At 32.7% G+C, this 22049-nt stretch overlaps 1 protein-coding gene across 2 annotated transcripts; it reads right to left on the reverse strand.

The window, feature by feature from the left end:
* Nucleotides 1-315: 315 nt before the first annotated feature.
* LOC134710209 (ATP-binding cassette sub-family C member 10-like) lies at nt 316-21724 on the reverse strand. 2 transcript variants are annotated; one of them, XM_063570448.1, is made up of 19 exons: nt 21616-21724; nt 20402-20464; nt 17898-19471; nt 17039-17266; nt 16017-16179; nt 15497-15615; nt 14959-15207; nt 14179-14277; nt 13500-13689; nt 12540-12764; nt 11336-11429; nt 9538-9724; nt 8592-8807; nt 7343-7470; nt 5542-5717; nt 4023-4183; nt 3269-3522; nt 2506-2749; nt 316-571 (listed from the first exon to the last, which is right to left on the reverse strand). In XM_063570448.1, exons 3-19 carry the CDS (start codon nt 19404-19406, stop codon nt 332-334), a joined length of 4482 nt encoding a protein of 1493 aa, XP_063426518.1. In that variant the 5' UTR covers nt 19407-19471; nt 20402-20464; nt 21616-21724; the 3' UTR covers nt 316-331. The 2 variants fall into 2 exon arrangements, with proteins under 2 accessions (XP_063426518.1, XP_063426519.1); XM_063570449.1 differs by lacking the exon at nt 21616-21724 and adding an exon at nt 21178-21196.
* Between the last annotated feature and the right edge of the window lie 325 nt (nt 21725-22049).

Raw genomic sequence — 22049 nt, forward strand, 5'->3', positions numbered from 1 at the left:
TTACATGTAACACTACCAGTCTATACCAATTTTAAACAAATTAAGTTGTCTCGCAGGTCTCCAGATTTTTTGAAAATTTAGTGTTCACCCCAATAACCAGTTTGGACACAACATAATAATTTCAAGTTTATTTACAATTTTCACAGTGTGTATATGTTAAGTATGTTAAATATAATTATGTTCATATAATTTGGGACTTTAATATTTGTTATAGGTTGAAAAATAGGGGCAAAGTTTAGATGTTTATGAAGTGTCCTATATTTTGACTTTAGTGGAACCTTGATGAATGGCATTCATAAATACATAATAACTAAATGGAAAGAGACATAATTTATTTATGGACTAGTTTGAAGAAAAGAGATTCAGTTTTTTGTAATAAAATATTTGGCTGGTCAAACTCGGCCACACTGCCTTCACTCATCACTAACACACGATCACTGTTCAGTATAGTGTCGATTCTATGTGCTATAGTCAGCACTGTACTGTCATGGAATTCTTGTTTTATTGTTTCTTGAATAAGTTGATCAGTTTCAAAATCAATACTGGCAGTGGCTTCATCTATACACAAAACCTGAAATTATAACAATACTATCTATAGATTTTTTTTTTTTATCACATTGGTTGCAATGAATTATTTGATTTCCCAGTAAAATAAAAACCGATAATTTCACATAACATGGTTATTTCACTCTCAGACATCATACAACATTAGGCATTGTCAAGACGTCAATAACGTTGGATCAAAACATGCGTAGGAAAAACATATGATTCCTTACATTTTCTACATTAGTTTCATAAATAAAGGCAACAGTAGTATACCGCTGTTCATAAAAAAAAAAGGGCCATTTGCCAATGTAATAAAAAGAATAACTAATCAAAGAATTCAAATATCTAAAAATATTCAACTTGTGCCCAAACACCAATGATTATTAACTCTGGTGCTACGCGCATTTGAGAATAAATGTGTTGTTCAGTCACTCGTTCAATATCTTTCGATATTTGAATTCTTTGACTGATCATGATTGACTTTTATGTTGAAAGACCTTAAGATATAAGTTTAACTACAAGTATAACATAAAGCTAACTTTATCAATGATCCATGTAATTGATATCAAGGTCAGTTGCCTGCTGTAAGATGAAATGTACACCTCACAATTATTCCATACACCAAAAATAGTTAACCTCTTAATCATTGTATCTGATTTAACCAGAACAACCTAACATTGAACAAAGAACTATGAAAAACGAGGTCAAGGTCAGATGAACCCTGTTACACATATATATATACACTTTAACAATCATTCCATACAACAAATATCATTGGATTTTACTAATAGTATCTAATAAGAGACCAAACAAGGAAATCTGAACATGAACTTGACCAATGAACAGAAATTGAGGTTTAGGTCAGATGAGATCTGCCAGTGGAATTTGTACATCTTACAATCCTTGAAAACATCAAGTACAGTTGACCTATTTCTTAAGGTTACTGACAAATAGAGTTTGACCTTGATTAAGCTGAGGTTAGTTGAAAGCTGCCTGACAGACCCTGTAGACCTCTTTATGATCCATTGTACCAAAAAAAAATATCATATAACTCATAATAAGGGAAAAATTCACATGACAAAAAACCCAGTTTTTCCTAGGATCACATCCCTTCTTTTTTATAAAAAGAATGATTGCCAATGAGACAACTCTCCACATGAGACCAAAATGACACAGAAATTAACACCTATAGGTAACCGTACGGCCTTCAACAATGAGCAAAGTCCATACAGCATAGTCAGCCATAAAAGGCCCGAAAATGACAATGTAAAACAATTCAAACGAGAAAACTAACAGCCTTAACTGTTTAAGATACAGCCTAGAACCTGGGTATTGAACAGCATCTATTTTATATGGTCTAGAACAGGATCATTCCATGTGCACATTTTCTCTAAACATGTCTAGAACAGGGTATGTTTTTTAATATTGGTATGTTTTTTATTGTTTTCTGGTTAGACAAAGGGTATGATTTGGCAAGTGCTGTCAGCACAGTTATACCCAATAAAATAGTCAGTAACCCCCACCCCACCCATGTAGCATCCAGATATAATGCTTTCTGAAATTTAAAGATTACGAATAATTTATGCCACCATGGGATGAGCATATACTTATGTCAACCTTTCTGCAAATTTGGTTGCAAGCCAGACAACAAAAACCTGCTACTAATAGTGCTTCAGAGGGACAGCAATACCTGCTCAACTCTTCTATTCCAAAACAAAAAAAAGAAGAACACTTTAGGTGTCTCCTCACAGAAAAACCTAGCCAGTATACACAATATATATTGCCCAAGATTTAGTTAACATAGTAAAAGGCCAACTGCCTTTGCTCTACAAAGAACTGTCATATCTGACTGAATATAAACATGTACCATTGCTTTGGTTAACAATGCCTTAGTTAAACAGGCAAGGTAAGTTTGTCCTACAGAGAAATGTCATCCAAAATTATTTTTTTACTACTAACCTTTGCCCGAGTTAATAATGCCCTAGCTAGACAAACAAGTTGCCTTTGTCCTAGAGAGAAGTTTCTGCCCCGTTCTCCTACATCAGCCTCTAGGCCACCCAGTCTATCTACAGGTGCCTTCAGATGACATCTTTCTAATACATTATTCAGATCTGAATCTATATGGGATGACGTAGGATCAAGATTTTCTCTCACAGTTCCACTGAACAAAAATGGGTCTTGTGGAATAATGGCTAACCTTGACCTGAAAAAGTAGGTTTTTTTTTTTAACTTTAACCCTTAGTTAAATCATGAAAACATTTTCTTCTTTATTTTCAGTATAAGTTTCAATGGCTTATCAGCAAGAGGTGAAGGATCTGAAATTGGGTCATGTTGGAAGCACATTTTACACTTTATTGAATTCAATTTTTGTAAAACATGTAAAAGGACTTCAAAGTGTTGTTATTCCAGAATAATTTTAGGCTAGCACAAAATTTCATCATATTTGAATTATCACAGAAAATAAAATATTGTTTGTCCTAAGTGCTTTTCAGAATTTACCTTCATGAGTTCAGAAGGCCCAAGCCTAAACAATGCAGGTCACAAAAGTATAAATTTGCAAGAGTATTTCAATTAAACTGTAAGAGAATCTACAAACATCATATCTTTAACAAATGGTGGATATTCATAATCGATTGCTACTTCAAAGTCAGATCACAAAATTAGTCAACACAGACGGTCTGTTTTATCGATAAATTCAAAGTTATGAATATTTTTTTCCTACCTAATATCTTTGAGATCTATGTGCTGTAGATTTGTATTATCCAGAGTAATACTTCCTTTTTGTATTTCTACAATTCTAAACAGTACTAAAAATAGACTGGATTTTCCAGATCCAGTCCTTCCCACAATGCCGATCTTCTCCCCTGGATGTGTCTGGAATGTGACATCATGCAAAGCATCTTGTAATCCTTCACGGTACCTCATGAACACATTTTTAAAGAAGATTATTCCCGCTGTTGGCCAAACTGGTGATACCTAGTAAATACCAAAAATATTGTCATTTCTTAAAACAGCTCTCATAAAAAAAAAACAATTGTAAATTTTAAGCATCCTAAGCACTTTTCTTAGAGATACCTTCATCAAGAATGCCTCAAACCAAATATTTGAAAACCAAGGATGTAAAAGTACTGAAACAAGTGAAGAGTGAAAAGACAAATCTATCTATTAGTCTTAGCATAAAATTCTTCTTCATTGAAATTCTTTGATATTTTCTCTTAATTTAATCACATCTGTCCCAACTTTGGATAATGTGGAGATTGATTCCTTATTTTACTGAGATCTGTATTTAGACCAATGTTCTTTTTTTTCTAACAGCCAAATAATCCTTGGTGCAGTCAGGGTCTGGATGGGGTTGTTCTTTTCTGAGTTTTCTCTATTTTTTATTATTTTTCAACCCTTATTCTGCACATTTTGCCTTTTATTCTCTACTCTGTAAACCTCATCTACAGATAGTATATCTCCAAAGTTTGACTTACAATTAAAGACCCCTCCATATGCTCTGCAGGAATGTTGTCTATATAATGTTGTGTTCTTTCTATGCTGACCATCTGTTTTTCTGTCTCAGTGAAAAAGTTCACACCTCCACACAAAAGATTGGTTACAGATAAGGAGTAAGATAGAGCCAGACCTACCAGTCCTGAAAAAATAAGAAACAATTTCAGCATATAACAAGTAAATGTGTGAGCTACTGCTCAATAATGATACCCCACCCACAAACAATATAAGGTTAACAGGAAGTTATTGAGTGATGAATCTTGAACATTTCCCTTACACAGTATAGCTGAATAATATAAACCCTGAAATCAAATCTTAAAAATCCTTGTAATGTAGTTTCCAAGAAGGATGCATCAAAAGATATTCATTGGACAGACCGACTGACTAACAGATTCAAGGACAGACGAAGTAACAAAGGTATAACAGTATACCCCTATTTTTTTAAATAAATATTATTGTTCTAAAATTTCCTTTGATATTTCTGTATGATAATATTATATTGTCAAGTTATTCGACTTAAACAAATTCTGAGAGAACATGATGGTTCATAAGTCAACATTGAACTCATGTTGACATCGCCTACAAAGTGGAGATTATCAATGGTTTTATAACTTGAGAAAGTTTTGCCACTACATCTTATCTGAAAACTATTACCCTTTCAATAAGTTTAGAGCTATGAAACCCCCTTGACTTTACGAAACCATAAATAATCTATAAATTTCTACAGTTAACAATTTTTTTATCAATCACAACTATTGATATCAACTTTGAATAAACAAGAATGTGTCCCCAGTACACGAATGCCCCACTCGTACTATCATTTTCCATGTTCAGTGGACCGTGAAATTGGGGTAAAAAAATTAGCATTGAAATTAGAAAGATCATATCATAAGGACTTTGTGTACCAAGTTTGAAGTCGATTGGACTTCAACTTCATCAAAAACTACCTTGACCAAAAACTTTAACCTGAAGCAGGACAGACGGACGGACAGACGAACAGATGAACTGACAAACAGACGAACATAATGCCCCCTTCTATCGTAGGTGAGGCATAAAAATGAAACTGGAAGATGAGAACAATACTTGATTATCTAAATAAATGGGGAATGTGTCCAGATGCATGGACACAGATTATGACCAATTTGATAAAGGGCAAATACAGTAAAAGAAAGGAAATGAAAAATTCAGCAATTTTTCCATTTTTAAAGGGAAATAACTCTAGAGTAGTGAAAGTGATACAACCTAAATTCAAACTTGATCTGTGTTTTGTGCTAATAAGCATTGTGTATAAGTTAAATAACATTTGGTTAGGCAAAAAAAAAAATTAGTGAACGGAAACAAATTTAGGGGACGTACAGACAGATGGACATACAGATGAACAAGGATAAAACTAAATGTACCCTCAGCTACAACGTGGCATAAAATCATTCTACTCTATTGAATAAGAGCAACCAACCATAACAGAATTTACTCAAGCCACAATGATAAACAGCAGTGTACCTGGTGAGACAGTACTAGTATCTAGATGGTGTTGTATCACAGCTATGAATGCTATCCCTCCAACCATAATTACTCCAACCATTTGTAAATGAAAGTTTAACCAACTAGAAGCAGCTTGACCAGCAAACTGGGCTCTCTGGTTAATGTCTAGTCGTATTAAATTCTCTTTTCTAAATCTGTAATATAATTAATGCAATGGTTACACCATATGAGGCAACAGGTTATAAAAATTATTGTATAAAATTATGTTTGGTAGAATTATCTCCCTTTGATCTTTGATATCAAATTCTGATTACTGTGAATTCCTAAACATAATTATTTGTAGAATACCAATTTATTCAATGAAATGTCTTTGTAGGTATAGTTAAACCGCAATTTTAAATATCCAACGATGTACATATTTGCTCTCAAGGCTTGAGTATAGACAAAACAGTCATATTAGTACCAGTTTTTCTCAATCCATGAAAAATTGGAATCTACAAAATATAAATGAATCCAAAGTAGATATCTGTGAGTGATTGCTGTGAAATTTTATTTGCGTACCCTCTTTGGCCATTTACAAGGTTTATAATATATTGAAATCTTAACAAGAGAATATATACTGAGTACCAATGAAAACGCAACACTTGGTTTTTCAAAAATAAAATTTATATAAGAAATGATAATCTTTCAAAATAAATTGTTCTTGAAAATTGACAATTCTAACAATAGATCGATATCCAACAAAAATGTCTCATTGTCATCTTTAAGGCGCTATAGGTAAACGAAACATCTAATGTCGAATCATCAACTTGCAGTCCTAACAAAACATGTTACAACCCTGTTGTGCAGCGCAGTCTCGACAGCGCCGTAGAACTAATCATTACGGACGTTTAATGTGATCTCGATGAATGTTGTTCCACTTGTCCCGCATATCAAACTCAAGCAGACTTTACGATATTGGTGGTTGTTTTCATCGTCTAAACCATGTCCAATCTGATGCAAAATTTTCTCGATCGGACCAAAATCGGGCGAAACACATGACTTTTGCCCAAGATGGGTGCCAAATGTCTATGTAACCACCACTGACGTTTTTTGATGCACAATGAATGATTTTTGGTCTACAGAATTCGATATTTACGCCTAACGGCTGTTTAGATCTCACGGAAAGAATTTGGTGCTCTTTAACAATTTCTGCGCAAATGGTGCTTTACTGAAATTGCTCTAAAGGATGTACCGTGACCACCATTGAACTCTCGTGACCTTTGTACACCCATCACAGTCAATATCGAATATGTTTTTGACCAAATGTATCGGTCTGGCTGAGCGTTTCTTGCATTTTGTACCCCGGGATGTCGCTTATCATTAAATGATCCATTTTGGTTGAATTTGTTGATGCTTTGGGTTATTGTAGAGACTACAACTTCAGTCTTCTCGTAATTGTATGCAGTGAAAGGCTTCATTGGATCATGCCCAAAACTGCTTGTCGATGGTTGTCAGAAAGTCCTGGCATTTACTCAGATGTTTATTGCAGTTTCCTTACAATAAGGGCGGGAAAATTCATGACATTAGCCAAGCTTTAAATGACCAAATCGTGAAAATCGTGCGTAGGTTGAAAAGCGGTGAACTCAGTTTATGTCTGTTCAAAATAACCCTTACTTCGCATTTGTTCCGAAAATTACTCAACAGTAAAGTTGTCGTCAATTAGATTAAAAGTCATTTTACACCAACTATACAAAGTTCTAATATAAATAAAATAAAAGTTATAAGATTTTTTTGAAAAACAAAGGTGTTGCGTTTTCATTGGCACTCAGTATATTACCTTTCTGTGGCTCTAAAAGCTCTGATTGTAACTAAGCCTGTGATAGTTTCTGAGAAGTGAGCATATATAGGCGACAAAGTGACACTGGCAATTCTCTTCAGCTCTCGGGATGTATGCCTGTAATATTGCTGAAGAATATAAATAAGAAAGATTCAAATTAAACTTGAAATGAAATATTTCCTGTCAATAACTAAGTTATAAATAACCTACTACAATTTTTTTATTGTGTGAATTACATTCAATCTGGCAATTCTTTTCAGCTCTGAAAATATGCATGAAACTTCAGTCTTTATAATATATTAGTTTATCCTTCAGTTCAGCAAATTTTGTTCAAGTTCTTGAGTTTCATAACTTTAATGAAAATAGATATTAGAGTAGACATTTATCCTAACACTGAGACCCAACCCATTTGGGTTTTTTGCCCATTTATTTATCAAATTTTTAAACTTATATTTCCATACATCTTCTACATAACAAAATACATAAGACCCCTTTTTAGATAAAACGGTATACATAAAATATTGCAGAATTCACATGACTCATATTTATAGATTATCGTTGATCATCTCAACGAGATTGATTTTCTCAATTGACCTGGTACAGTGAAAGTGAGAAAAGTATTAAAGTTGAGATGAACAATGATAATCTGTTTATCGCTATATTACCTATGACGATGTTGTCAATTTCATTGACTTTCATATCTCTCGACTATATTGAATAAGAAAATTATCAGTCAGCATGATCAAAGGAAAATTTCGTAAAATAGCAATAAAACATGATATAAAAAATAAATCCTCCCACTTAGTCAATAATTTTTTACAAGTGAATGAAAATCAAATGCAACAAAATTAATTTGAAAAATATCCAGCATTTAAATGAATATTATGATTATACCAGTTCCCTGAAAAAGGTGATGTTTTTTTTTTATTTCTTATGTTTTATTTATTATTGTCACCCATCACCCATTACATTGGCTTTTTGCTTTCATCTTTTCTTTTTCCGACATAACTGTTCATATGATTTAATGTGGATTCATTTGTTATTGCGGGTACCAATTTTTGGGGATTAAGGAAAACTTGCTTTTTCACAATTGTTTTTTTTTTATGGCTTTGCCAAAGTCTGCAGATAGCCTCAAAGAAAATTTGTAATTTATTGAACATTTAAATTGTGGTTTCCCTGCACCTACCATATCTATGAAAATAGGTACCCAATCAATAATAATGAATCCACAGTAGTCCTCTATACTTACCTGAAGTTTTAGATAGATGAGTCCCAACGGAACCAGTAGAATAGCAAACCATGGTAACCCATAACACTGGACAGCAATGGTTCCCACAATTCCATAGACATTTGCCAGGAATATGTTCAGTATGAATGGTAGGGAATCATCAATGCTGTATAAATCTGATGAAAATCTGTTTATAATTCGTCCAATCGGTGTTGTTTGGAAGAAAGAAATCGGAGCCTGCAATAAATGTATAAGTGTATACTGGCATGTTAAAGAAAATCATTATTTACGATGGAAAAAAAGACAAATTCATTAACAATTCATGACTTTAAAATCACTACGCTCACAAGAAAAAGAATCCAAAAGCAAAATAACAGCACTTTTCTATTGTTCATCATCCTTAACTCGCAGTTGGGGCTTCAACATGGAGTATACACTCTCATCGTACTGAAGGTTCAAGACAACCTCTTACATGTTTATGAGCAGATTTGTGAGCTAAATGTTGATCAAGCTACAACTGGGCATTGAAAAAAACCGATGTGTTGTAATTTTCACAAAATTATCAGCAAAGAAATCTTATAAATACTGTCCTAAACTTGCACAAAAATTTCACTGTAAAAAAGGCATAAGTTTTCTTGTTTGAACAGTTTTTCATTTGTCATTTCGGGGCATAATATAACTGACTATGCAATATCGGTTTTGCTCATTGTTAGGAGTCATACATTGATATATAGTGGTTAATTTCTGGGTCATTTGGTCTCTTGTAGAGAGTTGTTTCATTGACAATTGTACCACACCTTTTTATTTTTACATTGCAATTTATGGGTACATAAAATAAAACTGAAGTATTATTGCTTCAGTCAGAATTTTTTTAAATAGTCAGACTTTAACTGATAAATATTAAAATAGTTTTCCATTATTTTTTCTTGAAAAAATAACTTAATAAAGTCAAGATAAAATAAATTACCTTTAAAATTGAATCGAGTATTTTTGTATGCATGATTCTAGCTGCACAAATCCCACCATAGGCAAACAAAAATGCCCTCATCAATGTAAACAAAGAATTGCCAGCAGCCAGACATCCATATACAGTCAGATAGAAATGCAAGTTATCTTCTGCTTGTGTTAAATTCTTCATTCCATCATGCAGAGATCTAAAATGTAATTTTCTTAGACTGAATATGTTACTGTAAATTCAGAAATTATTGTGTGCATTTATTATTGATATTTTGTTAATTTAGACTAAAATGCAATTTTAATTTTTGCGATATTGAGAAAAATCCTGTTTAATTTATATAAAATATTTCAAAATGTGAGTTTAAATTATTGCGATTATAACCCTGTCACATTTTTCGCAATAATTAAAACATTACAATAATTTACAGTAATATGTAAATATATAAATATGTTTATATATTAATACAAAAACTATTAAGAGGTATTTATGGAAACATTGCATCTGTTATTTGTACTATTGATAAAAAATGCCAGTTTGATATTCAAAATATATTGCAAAATATTTCCTAGTGTGGCTTAATAACAGTTAGACTTTCCTGATCTTTCAAAGTTATATATTTTCAGGTGAAAGTTCTTCATGTCCTTGTTGCATGCATGTTCATCATCTTCGCTAGCCAAGGGTTACGATCCACTCCCGCTCTCTTCACCCTTGGCGGATTGAGATAAAATTTCGGAGACACAAGGTAAGGATTTTTATTGGTTGCAGTCAAAACTCGCTGCATCCAATCAAAATGCGCCTGTAACATGATCACGTGTAAATGTAGAAAGTGTTTGTAAACAATTGCCACGTGTTTTTTGTGCAACAAGCCTTTACATCCCTAAACATACGACTATATTTAGTGAAAACTTGAATGTTTTTAATCAACAAATGGAAGTTCCTGTGTATGTTTCATGCACAAATGCATGAATGTTGACGTATGCTTTCATTTCCGGCTTTACCAAGTGTGTAGCATCTAGACGCTACCGTGTTTTTACCTCCAAGCTGAAGAGTTCAAGTGCTACCATTGGTCAAGGTTAATGTATTCGGAATTGGCGTGGTTTTTATCTTCCGATAGATGGCGCATCATTGTTATCACAAATGTTGGCTCAATCCGCCAAGGGTGAAGAGAGCGGGAGTGGATCGTAACCCTTGGCTAGCGAAGATGCATGTTCATATGATGAAATCATAATCTTTTAGTCAGTTTAACTGAAGTCTGGAGCTTGCATGTCAGTTAACTGCTAGAAGTCTGTTGTTATTTATGTATTATTGTCATTTTGTTTATTTTCTTTGGTTACATCTTCTGACATCAGACTCGGACTTCTCTTGAACTGAATTTTAATGTGCGTATTGTTATGCCTTAACTTTTCTACATTGGTTAGAGGTATAGGGGGAGGGTTGAGATCTCACAAACATGTTTAACCCCGCCGCATTTTTGCGCCTGTCCCAAGTCAGGAGCCTCTGGCCTTTGTTAGTCTTGTATTATTTTAATTTTAGTTTCTTGTGTACAATTTGGAAATTAGTATGGCGTTCATTATCAGTGAACTAGGATATATTTGTTTAGGGGCCAGCTGAAGGACACCTCCGGGTGCTGGAATTTCTCACTACATTGAAGACCTGTTGGTGACCTTCTGCTGTTGTTTTTTTTATTTGGTCGGGTTGTTGTCTCTTTGACACATTCCCCATTTCCATTCTCAATTTTATAAAATATGATGTAAATATGACATTGCAACTATTTCTTGACAATTGACCAAACATTTACAATACCTACCCAAATCCACTGAATACTTCTTCCACAGGACTATCCTGACTATGTGAATGTGTCACCCAATAGGACAACCACCAATCATTTATATTTCTGGATGCTGAAATAAAACGGAAATGTTTTAAATACTGTGGCAATATAATAATTGTTTAACAGAGACCAATACACCTTGTCGCTATTTGTCCGCCATTGCTGGATATCCCACAGGTTCCCGTAAAATGTTGACGTCATAAAACAAAATATCTGACGCCACAATGGAAAAGTGATTGTTGTTAACGTCAAAAGTTCAAGCGGCCGGGTCAGCTGGGATTAGTGATAAGGTGTATACAAACTTCTGAAGATATATTTTATATTTGTCTTCTATCACAGAACAACAAGTACTCATAATAGTTTTACATCATCAAGCTAAACAACATCATTTAGATGTTTTGTTAGCTTTTGCTTTCTAGTTATACTGTTCAACCACATATATATTAAAATTAACATATATCTGTTCACAAGATGTTTAGCAACTAACAATCAATCAACAATTGATACCACCAGTTTATGCATAATAGAAAACAGGAAACAAAACTTTGAAGGGTCTAAAAACATGTCACATGTTATGGCATAAACAGATGAAAATGTGTGCTATATATAAAGTCATTATTATTTTTATTGTTTTTGAAAAATCTATGCTAAATATTTCTAAACATGCATAACATTAAAAATGTTGGTCTTAAGCAATTTTAATGAACCTAAATTGTTCATAAGGTTTTTTGGGATATATCCATATATGAACCAGATGAAGAAAGGTCTCAACGGTTGACCAAAATCATAAACTATGAAACAAAAACTTCTACCAGTTTAATACAATGCATGATGTCTATATTTTGTAGATGCTTAGAAAAATGTTTTGAAAATGCTCTTTAGAGCCTGGGTATGATAAATGTAAGAGTATATGTTTGCACCAAAGTGCAAAAGTGGCTGTTGTATTCAGTTAAAATCTCAGACTAAAGGTCATTGAACCCTTTTGTGTAAATGTTAATTGATTTTCTTGAAGAGATCAAATATATTAGAAATTCTGCTGAAGTGTGAAACTAGACTGGGCAAAAGCATGATTCACCTCCGTTTAGCCTTTAAACTAAAACACAAAAACATTTCTCATGCCTGATAATGTACGATGTAGATGTAAACATGGTGATTTTTATTGATAATTTTACCACCATACCTTGCATAAGAAATAATGATATCAATACTAAAGGAGCTAGGCAAGTACCAACAGCAAACCAGTAGGATTTGTATACCAGTAATCTGACCACACCCTGTTCCTGTTCTTCTTCTTGGACCAAACCAGCGTCCTCTATCTCAGTTTCCTCTACCTCCTGGTTCTCTGTCTCTGTGGTTTCCTCTTCATCCTGAAGCTCAACAGTACCAAGAACCTCAGATGGAGTTCCTGAAAACAATCAGAAGTACATTTTTTGGGGATAGCAGTGTCAATTTTTTTTAACTTTTTTTATTTTTTTCAATTATTCTCAAATATTTACTCCATTGCCATTTTATGATATCATTCAATTTATAAATGTATTATTTAACAAGATTCAATCAAAGGTTTCAACCTCTTTATGAAAATTTGTTCTGCATCATTGTTTGTTCTGTTATATGACCATTTTAAGTACGATGCTTTTAAATGTTTTATAGATTTTGCTTTCAAAATTATCATTCTATTGCATAAGTAATTATAGATTATTGTTGGTCATCTCAATGAGATAATTTTCTCACTTAAGCTGGTATGGTGAAAGGGAGAAAAAGCAATCGATTGAGATAACCAATGATAATCTGTTAAATCATATGACATTGTTATTAATTTCAGTGACAAAAGCATGTGCACCCTTAGTTCCAAGCAATAACTTTTCATATCACTGTACTGTGCTGAGAAAGATAATTATCAGTCAGTAAGATCAACATTAATCAGAGGAAAATTTTGTAAAATAGCAATAACAGTGGTTATTTCAGAATTATCTGTTGAGTGCATTGTTATCCCACAATTATAAATTTCTTGTGTATACTTATACAAAATATCTTCTAAAAAGAGAGATACTCAAAAGCTCAACGTTGAATCTAGAAAACTCTAGGTATTTCAAAATATAGGATATAATTTCTCAACAAAAATCCTCTTTCTGTAGCTTACCAATTTGGACTATAGTACCATCCTTGATCTCCATGACAACATCTGCATTGCTGAGGTATTTGGTATGATGAGTACAAAGGATTCTGGTCTTATTCTTTAACAATCCCATAATGCATTTTGTATATAAATGCTTAGCAACATGAGCATCAACTGCAGCTAGTGGGTCATCCAGTAAGTAAACAGATTTGTCCTATAAAATAAGTGGAAATAAATGTTTCTATCCCTGTCTTGAGGCTCAATAAATTAAAAAGTCTGCTTCTAAAATGCAATTGCTTCTTGTGTAATAGATATTTCATTATAATAATATAAAGGCAGTTGCTAACCTGAGAGAATTTCAATTGACCTTGAATTCAAAGTTTTTAAAAAAAATAACAGATTCATGAATAAAACAAGACATAGGCTGTGCCCCAAAAGACAGCTCAGCTCCCAAACAAAAAAACAGGAATAAGGGCCAAGGTAATGATCCTTTGCTGCTTGTGCTCACTTGATAAATAGCCAAAGCCAATGAGTGTGTTTCTGTCCTCACCTAATATTAAGGTTTAGCCAATGAAAAATCTTTTTCTATCTTTTTGTCCTCACCTGATACAAAGCTCTGGCCAATGAAAGTCTTGCTTTCTTTTTGTCCTCACCTGATACAAAGCTCTGGCCAATGAAAGTCTTGCTTTCTTTTTGTCCTCACCTGATACAAAGCTCTGGCCAATGAAAGTCTTGCTTTCTGTCCACCACTTAAAGTAACTCCATTCTCCCCTACTTCTGTCCTATCTGCCGCTGGTAATATCTATAGAAAAAAACATGTATCCATATTAGCCTGTATGTCCCTTTTCAGTAAGAAGCTGTGCATCCTTCTACTTAATTTGCAGATTTATGAGCCATCTATATACGAAATATGAAAAACGAAATATTTTATTAAAGAAAGCTCAATTATGAACATAATCATTAATAGCAATGATACAAAAAAAATAACATTTAAACAATCTTAACTAAAATTAATACTACACAAGTATCAAAGTATATGTGTTCCAAGGGGAGTAACTCTAGTGTAAAAAGTAAAAAGTAATCATTTTACATATATAGAATTTTAATAAGCTAGTTCACAAGATTGTTGTTCACTCTATCAGACAAATATCTCTCACATACCTGCCAACTGTTGCTATTTACAGGGGACTTCTCCAATGGAGGCTCCCAAATTGAAATTTTGAAAGAGCAATTTTGTCCATAATTTTAAACATAACAATTAACTTACAATGACTTAAGCATGTTAAGGCGTGATAAAGTATGAAGAAGCCAAAAAAACCAACATCAAAATGTATTTGAAGGCCCCTTGAATGTTTTTCAAGACTATGACTGCCATCTTGCATGCAAAACCCCCATGGGCATTTTAAAAAGTTGGCAGGTTACATGATGCTCTGATTTGACTTAAGATCGATTCTACTCAAATTGATCCATAGACCAATCTTACCTTGAGGTCGTCTTGTAAAGCTACAGCATCAATAACAGCTTCATACTTTTGGTGATCAAACTCCAGGCCGAATAATATGTTATCCCTTATAGTAGCATGTTGTATCCATGGTTCCTGTGTTACTAAGGCAATATTGTCTAAATTTTCTACATGAATGTATCCACTGACATGTGACATCTCAGCTAGGATTGCACTAAATATTGAACTTTTACCAGATCCAACTTTACCCACAATTCCTACAAACTGTTCCTGAAAATAATGAAAAGAAAGTATTTTCTTAATTTTCTTTTCTTTAGTAAGACTTACTTTGTGTATTTCTTGTTAAAAAAACATAGAAATAAATTCATAATGTGATTATCGCCTACATTTTAAATAGGAATGGAACTTAATTTGATAGAAAAGCTTTAAACCTCCTCCCTTTCTGTAAGTACAATTAACTGATATGTCACTAAATTGATATAAAATTATCTCTGTATGAATTTAACAAAACAGGAGTACTATTTTTACAAAACAAGCACTTATCTATAAATAAAATTACCTCTTCAATAATGAAGTTAAGATTTCTCAGCATCAGTGTTCCAGGGTTTTCATTTGATGATTCAGTCCATGAAAAAACTCCATCCCTGACCTTGACTACTTCCTCTGGATTGTATATATCTATGAAAAACAAACAAAAAGAAAAAAAAACTTCTTAAAAGACAAAATTTTCATAATAAAACATGGAAACATAATGGATATCATATTGTTTTTATTTGGAATCAACAATTCTATGGTTAATCCTTATTCATTTAAAGAAAGAAAGAAAAATTTATGAGGTATCACCCACTTCTATAATTTTGTTAATGAAGTGAATTTTTTTAACTGATGATTTGTCCAATTTTAACATTTATCAATATAAATCCCAAAGCTGACTTTGCCTTTTGCTCCTGGAGAATTGTTTGCAGTTTAAAGTTGCACCTATAAAACAGTTTTCTTTCACACTTAAATCCAAATGACACAATCTTAATATAAACTTTATAATTTTTAACTATATTTATCATGTATATAGAAACAATTACTTGTATCGTTACTATAGTAACTGTCTAAGTTGAGATCTTTCACAGAAACAAAAGCCTGAACTCTCTTCAGTGATACCCACGATTCTACCAGACCATTTATTACCCAGGGAAAGGCATTCAACGGACTTATCAGCATTAAAAACAAAGACAAACTGGTGAAAACCTGTAAAAACAATAAAAAATAGAGTTACTTCCCATGTTACACTGTGATACAGATTTGTAGAAAGAATAGACATGAAGGGGCCAACTGAAGGACGCCTCCAGGTGCCGGAATTTCTCGCTACATTGAAGACCTGTTGGTGACCTTCTGCTGGTTTTTTTTTTTTATTTATTTGGTCGGGTTGTTGTCGCTTTTACACATTCCCCATTTCCATTCTCAATTTTATTTTTTATGATAGATGTATTTACATTTGAATTCAAATTTTTCCACATTTACTTAAATTAAAAAAAAGTTCCTGCAAAAATTTTTCAAATTTGACATCATAATCAAAATTGGTTGTTGTTTGCCATCAGAAGTTATTTGGAGACAAATTTAAGGCCATTCAGAGACAAAATTCAGTTAAATAGCAAAAGAATAAACAGGTATTCAATGTCAAGTCATTCAAGTTTTTTTGATATAAAAGTAAAATTTTACTAATGATTATCAAATTGTTATCAAACTGAATCACCTTATAAGTACTATGATTGATGTTTCTGTTGTTTGTGTTTGCAATAAATGGCAAGACCTACCACCTTACTGTTAATAGTAGTTGTCGTTTGTTTGTGTAATTTATACATGTTTCTTGTTTCTTGTTTTTTTTTATATAGATTAGACCGTTGGTTTTCCCGTTTGGATGGTTTTACACTTGTAACTTTGGGGCCCTTTATAGCTTGTTGTTCGGTTTGAACCAAGGCTCCATGTTGAAGGCCGTACATTGACCTATAATGGTTTACTTTTTTTTTAATTGTTATTTGAATGGAGAGTTGTCTCATTGGCACTCACACCACGTCTTTTTTTATCTATTAGGGTGTTATTTCCCTACCTTTGCTGCTGTTAGTTCATGTCCAAGTAGAGAGTATGTAGTAAATGTTATGATTGATATCAGCACAGGAGTTGTGGCCCAGAAATAAACACAAAGAGCATCTAAATATTTTCTTCCTTTCAAACTTTTCAATTCAGCATGTCTCAGCTCTTCTATCTTTGTTTTGAAATGGTCCTCCCAGGCATAAAACTTCACAACTTTTATTCCATAAAGTATTTCGTTCATCATCTGTTGAATATACAAATATTATGTTATGGTATGAATTTATAGTAAATTCAGATATTTTTGAATGCATTTAGTATTGCTATTGTTAAACAGTGGAATAAGAATTAGATATCAACTATTTCAATTTCGGAAAATGCTTTATCACTTACTGTCCTTGTTTCATTGGGTATTAAAATTATTATTCTTCTTGTTCATGTACATAAGACAATAATCCTGTAGAATAATTGGAATTTATCAATAAATTTAAAGAATATAGATTTATTTCTGTTGTTCATTCTGACAATTTTAAAAAAAATCTTTACCGGAAACCAGAATCTTTAGATCTCAGACTTTGCAGTAAGATAAAGCATGATAGGGGAAACTCACAAATTATATTTCTAGATGGACTCTACCTGGTACTTAACTTTACTCAACCCTGCCATAAGAATGGACAGTTCCTGTGACAAGTTTCACAAAAACTACAACTTTAAAATAAGATGAACATAGGTATACTGAGTTTTTTCATAACTTTGCGATCAACTTGAGTTGTAAGTTTTTGGTGAAACTTATCACAGGACACAGGTACATAACTTAAATTTTGACCGTGACCCTGTTGTCTGGCCTCAATATTGCCAGTATCTGGTACTTAACTTACCTTGACCCTGTTGTCTTTTTGTGCCATCATGTCTGTACTAAGCTCTCCAATCTTGTTAGCTATCCATCTATTTATAGGAATAAGTATCAGGGCAAATCCAAGTCCGGCTAGAAAAGCCAACCCCACTTGTTGATATAATAGAAACAATGATACACCAATCTGGAATGGTAAGCTCCATACCGCATGAAAACTTGGACAGAAATTGATTATCCGGTCACTGTCTGTACTCATGAAGTTTACGATTTCTCCAGAACTGAAGTTTGATGCCGATACACTGCTAACCGTCAGAGATTTTCGATAAATAGTGGTTATTATGGCAGTCCTGATTTTAAAGGCAACAACCTTAACATTATAATCAAACTGTGTTGATAAGAATGATCCAATTAGAGTTGCTATTAATAAACAAGATGCATAAATATATCCATAATATTGTGGGTCTTTTTTCTCCTCGATGAATGTGACCAGAAAATTTAGTAGTATAGGGCCAGCAAATCCTGCCCCATCAGCCAGCAGCTTAAGAATTCCTAATGAGTAATACTCAACACCAAATGCTTGATGCAAAGCTCTCACTAATGTCCGATTCTGTTTTGGCGAGTAAATCTGGACTTCTGGAACGTCTGATGAACTGCTTGATGAATTAACGGTCTCTTTTGATTTAAGACAAATATCAAATAAAGCATTCACTTTTACAGTATTTAACCTCCCTGGCAGTAAAAATATATCATCCGCTGACCTTATTTGTTGCTTTGAACCTTTCAACATTAATTTTCTAACCCAATAAAATGTAAGTCTAGATAAACATGAGGCCCCTCTCTCTGCTTGAGTAATCTCCCTTTCTTCAACTTGTATGGAACCATATGAATGATAATTCTGAGCAAAATTCATAGTTTCTGATGGTGAAACATTAATGGTACCATGTAATAATCCAGTTTCTAATTCTCTTTGCCCTCTACATGTTAAGGTCAGTAAGTACAAGATATGACCTCCAAATGTTACAAAAATACAGTAAGATTCCATCAAATGTCGTTTTTGCAATGTATTTAAAATTGCAGTATACAACTCAAAGCATACTGATACAAATAACATTAAATAAACAACAATATTTACAACATGTCCTCGATATGATTCCCAAAACATGTACTTCAATCTATAAATATACACAGATTGTAAACACCAACATAAAGTCAGAACGCACAAATCTAATATGTCGACAGCACTTAGCTTTACATGATTTACAAAGTAATTGACAGTCACTTGCACAATTGGCAGGATTGTGAGACATACTGTTATAAATAGACGTAATCTGACGTTATTTGGTAACGAGACAGAATCGTAAAATAATACCCTTCTGGTCTGAGCAATATGGAATGTTGTCACTAATATCAGTATCACATGGATTGGAAGGACTATCACAACATGCTCAAAACAATGACCAAAATCTCCATGACTCCATGCTGTCATGTTGTCATGGTGACCACAAAGTGATTTCCAATACGTTTCCTCTTCCATCTTGTATGGTGTTTGAACTTCACTTTGCGTTGAAACTGGTTAAGATGATTTTCAACATTATAAACCTACAAAAAAAATATCACTGAATGATGTTTATAGAAAAGGATCACTTTTAAGATAGCAACTAACAAAAAAATAATATTTTTTCAAATATAAACAGCTAATGATAAAATGTTCAATAAAAAAGCCTATCTGCTTATATCAACTGCAACTATAAATCAGAAGAAATAGTATATGTAAATCCTAAAGGTTTGGCAGAGGAACAAAATAAGTGAAAGTTTAACCCATAACAAATATGTATGCTACATATCAACAAATCTAAATAGATATGTGTAGTTTACTTTTAATTTTCTTTACCTAGGTTTTCCTTAACTACATGCTTATACATGTATTATCAGTATGTATTAGTTTTTTATGTGCATCTCTTGTTGACCCTATAATGGTTGCATACTAATATAAATATTTTGTATGTCTATTATCATCATTTCATTAATTCACACTAGTGAAGTGTATTATATGTGTCTATTATTTATATGTCAGAGTTGTTATGTGTATAATGCAATGACTTTATGATTAAAACTTTAATGCTTGTGCTTTAAGCTAAACTATTAAGCTTTATAACACACAATGCTCCTTGAAACAAAAATATAGTCTACATAATTTTGAGGGACTGATTGGTTGATGGTCTAAATAGTTCATCTAGCATATTGCTAGCCTGTGTTGTTTTACATTACCTATAGCAAGTGCATTTGATTCACATCCTTAATGACTAAGATTGTCAGTTTTCCTGCAGAGTTTGGTTTGGGCACTCTGGCTTCCTCTGCCAATAAAAAGTATCAGATGGCTACAAAATATCTAATAATGCTGAAAGTTGTGTTAAACACCATTGAAAAATCAATCAATCAATCAAGATGATTTCCATCATAATATAAAGTAACATACATGTAGAGGCTCTAAATGTTTCTAATTTTAAAATTTACAGAAAATCTACCTACTTTCAGACGGTTTATCTCCTGAGCTTCTTCATTTGTACCAATTTCTCACCATAGTTTATTTTCCTGTAAAAATGGGAACAAGAGTGTAAATAATTGTTTAGTTATATTATTTTTAGTGTCAAGATAATATGTTCTTATGCTTTAGATGCTTTATCAATTATTAAATTACATTTTTTTCAGTAAAGTCAGTACAATGCAGTATGGAAGTTTTAAAGTTGATATTTAACAATGTTTAGTTAAATAAGAAAGTGTACCATATATTAGCAAGAAAGTTATTTGTCATAAAACTACAAAAAAATCTGGATACTGCTAGCAAAGCCTAGAAAAAGATACTCTGCCCCTAGCAAGGCCAATGATTTCCTAATTAGGGAAACCCCCAAAATACTTCAGATGAAGAAATAAAAATGGAGGTTCAAAAGTAACATTCTGCAAGTAATATTCTGTGAAAGTTTAACAAAATTCTGACAAGTTGTTCAGGAGCAGTTGCAGATACATGAAATGAGATAAATCACTTAGATACACTAAGCTAGTCCAAATAATAATGACATCTTAGGAGGCTTTTTTCAAATTTTTACTTTGACACCTTCTGGCCACATCACAGAAAAAAATATAACAGCCTATCAAGACATAATGATTATTAGGACTAAGAGACAGCATGATCAAGAAACCAAGGGTTATTCTGAAATTAAAAAAAAAGTTATCATCTGTGAAATCAATAGTTAAATTGAGCATATACCATGTATACCTGGCATGCCATACAATACATAAAAACTGACCATCACAATATAGCCAATCCTTCACGTAAATGGCTGTGTATAGCTCAAATGAGCTATAGTTACTATAATGAGCTATGATTATCTCCCTTCAAGAGTTTGAAATGAATCATTGTAATTTTTTTTCTCAGTTACTGAATTGTATTTGAACCTAAGTACCTAGTTCAGATTAAAACTAAAAGTGTTGAGAAATAGATGATTTATCAATCAGTTCAAAAGAATTAAAATTTTATCTATTAATATTTTTTTAGAATGTTATTTCTTGGTACAATGTATGAATTTAATGCATAATTAATTATAATTTCAATTATATCTATAAATCTTCAGTACTGTGCGAGCAAAACCGAGTTAAATTGCATAACTTAAAACTCGGAATTTTTTAACGTAAACATTGTTAGAGAATGAGATTTGAATAAAACCAATGCAGCTCTTAAATATTACCGATCAAGAAACTAATAGCTGTTCTTGCTAAAAACTACTTTTTCTCAGTCGGTGTCAAGAATCAGGTCACATTGTGGAGAAAGTGAAAGTTGGACGTCATTGAAGCGCATTTATGACCACGATTAGGTTTAGCGGATATGACACAATGCTAACGTGACCCGAATACGGACTACAAAAAAACGCGGGTAATTTTGTGTCGCGCATTGTTTTATTTTTCTTTTGCCATGCGTTAGATGATCTACACAAATCCTTGGTTATATCAAAAGTTGTTGTATGATTCACAGTCAGCCAGGCAGAAAAAAATTGACACCTATTGCAAGCTATTTTTATATCGTATTATTCCATTTTTAATATATCGTAAATAAGATACTGATCTTATCAAATACGGCACTGTGACATATATATGATATGTCTCATAAAATAATTATCATGGA

Source organism: Mytilus trossulus, chromosome 3 (assembly GCF_036588685.1).
Source record: "Mytilus trossulus isolate FHL-02 chromosome 3, PNRI_Mtr1.1.1.hap1, whole genome shotgun sequence".
Taxonomy (NCBI): Eukaryota; Metazoa; Mollusca; class Bivalvia; order Mytilida; family Mytilidae; genus Mytilus; species Mytilus trossulus.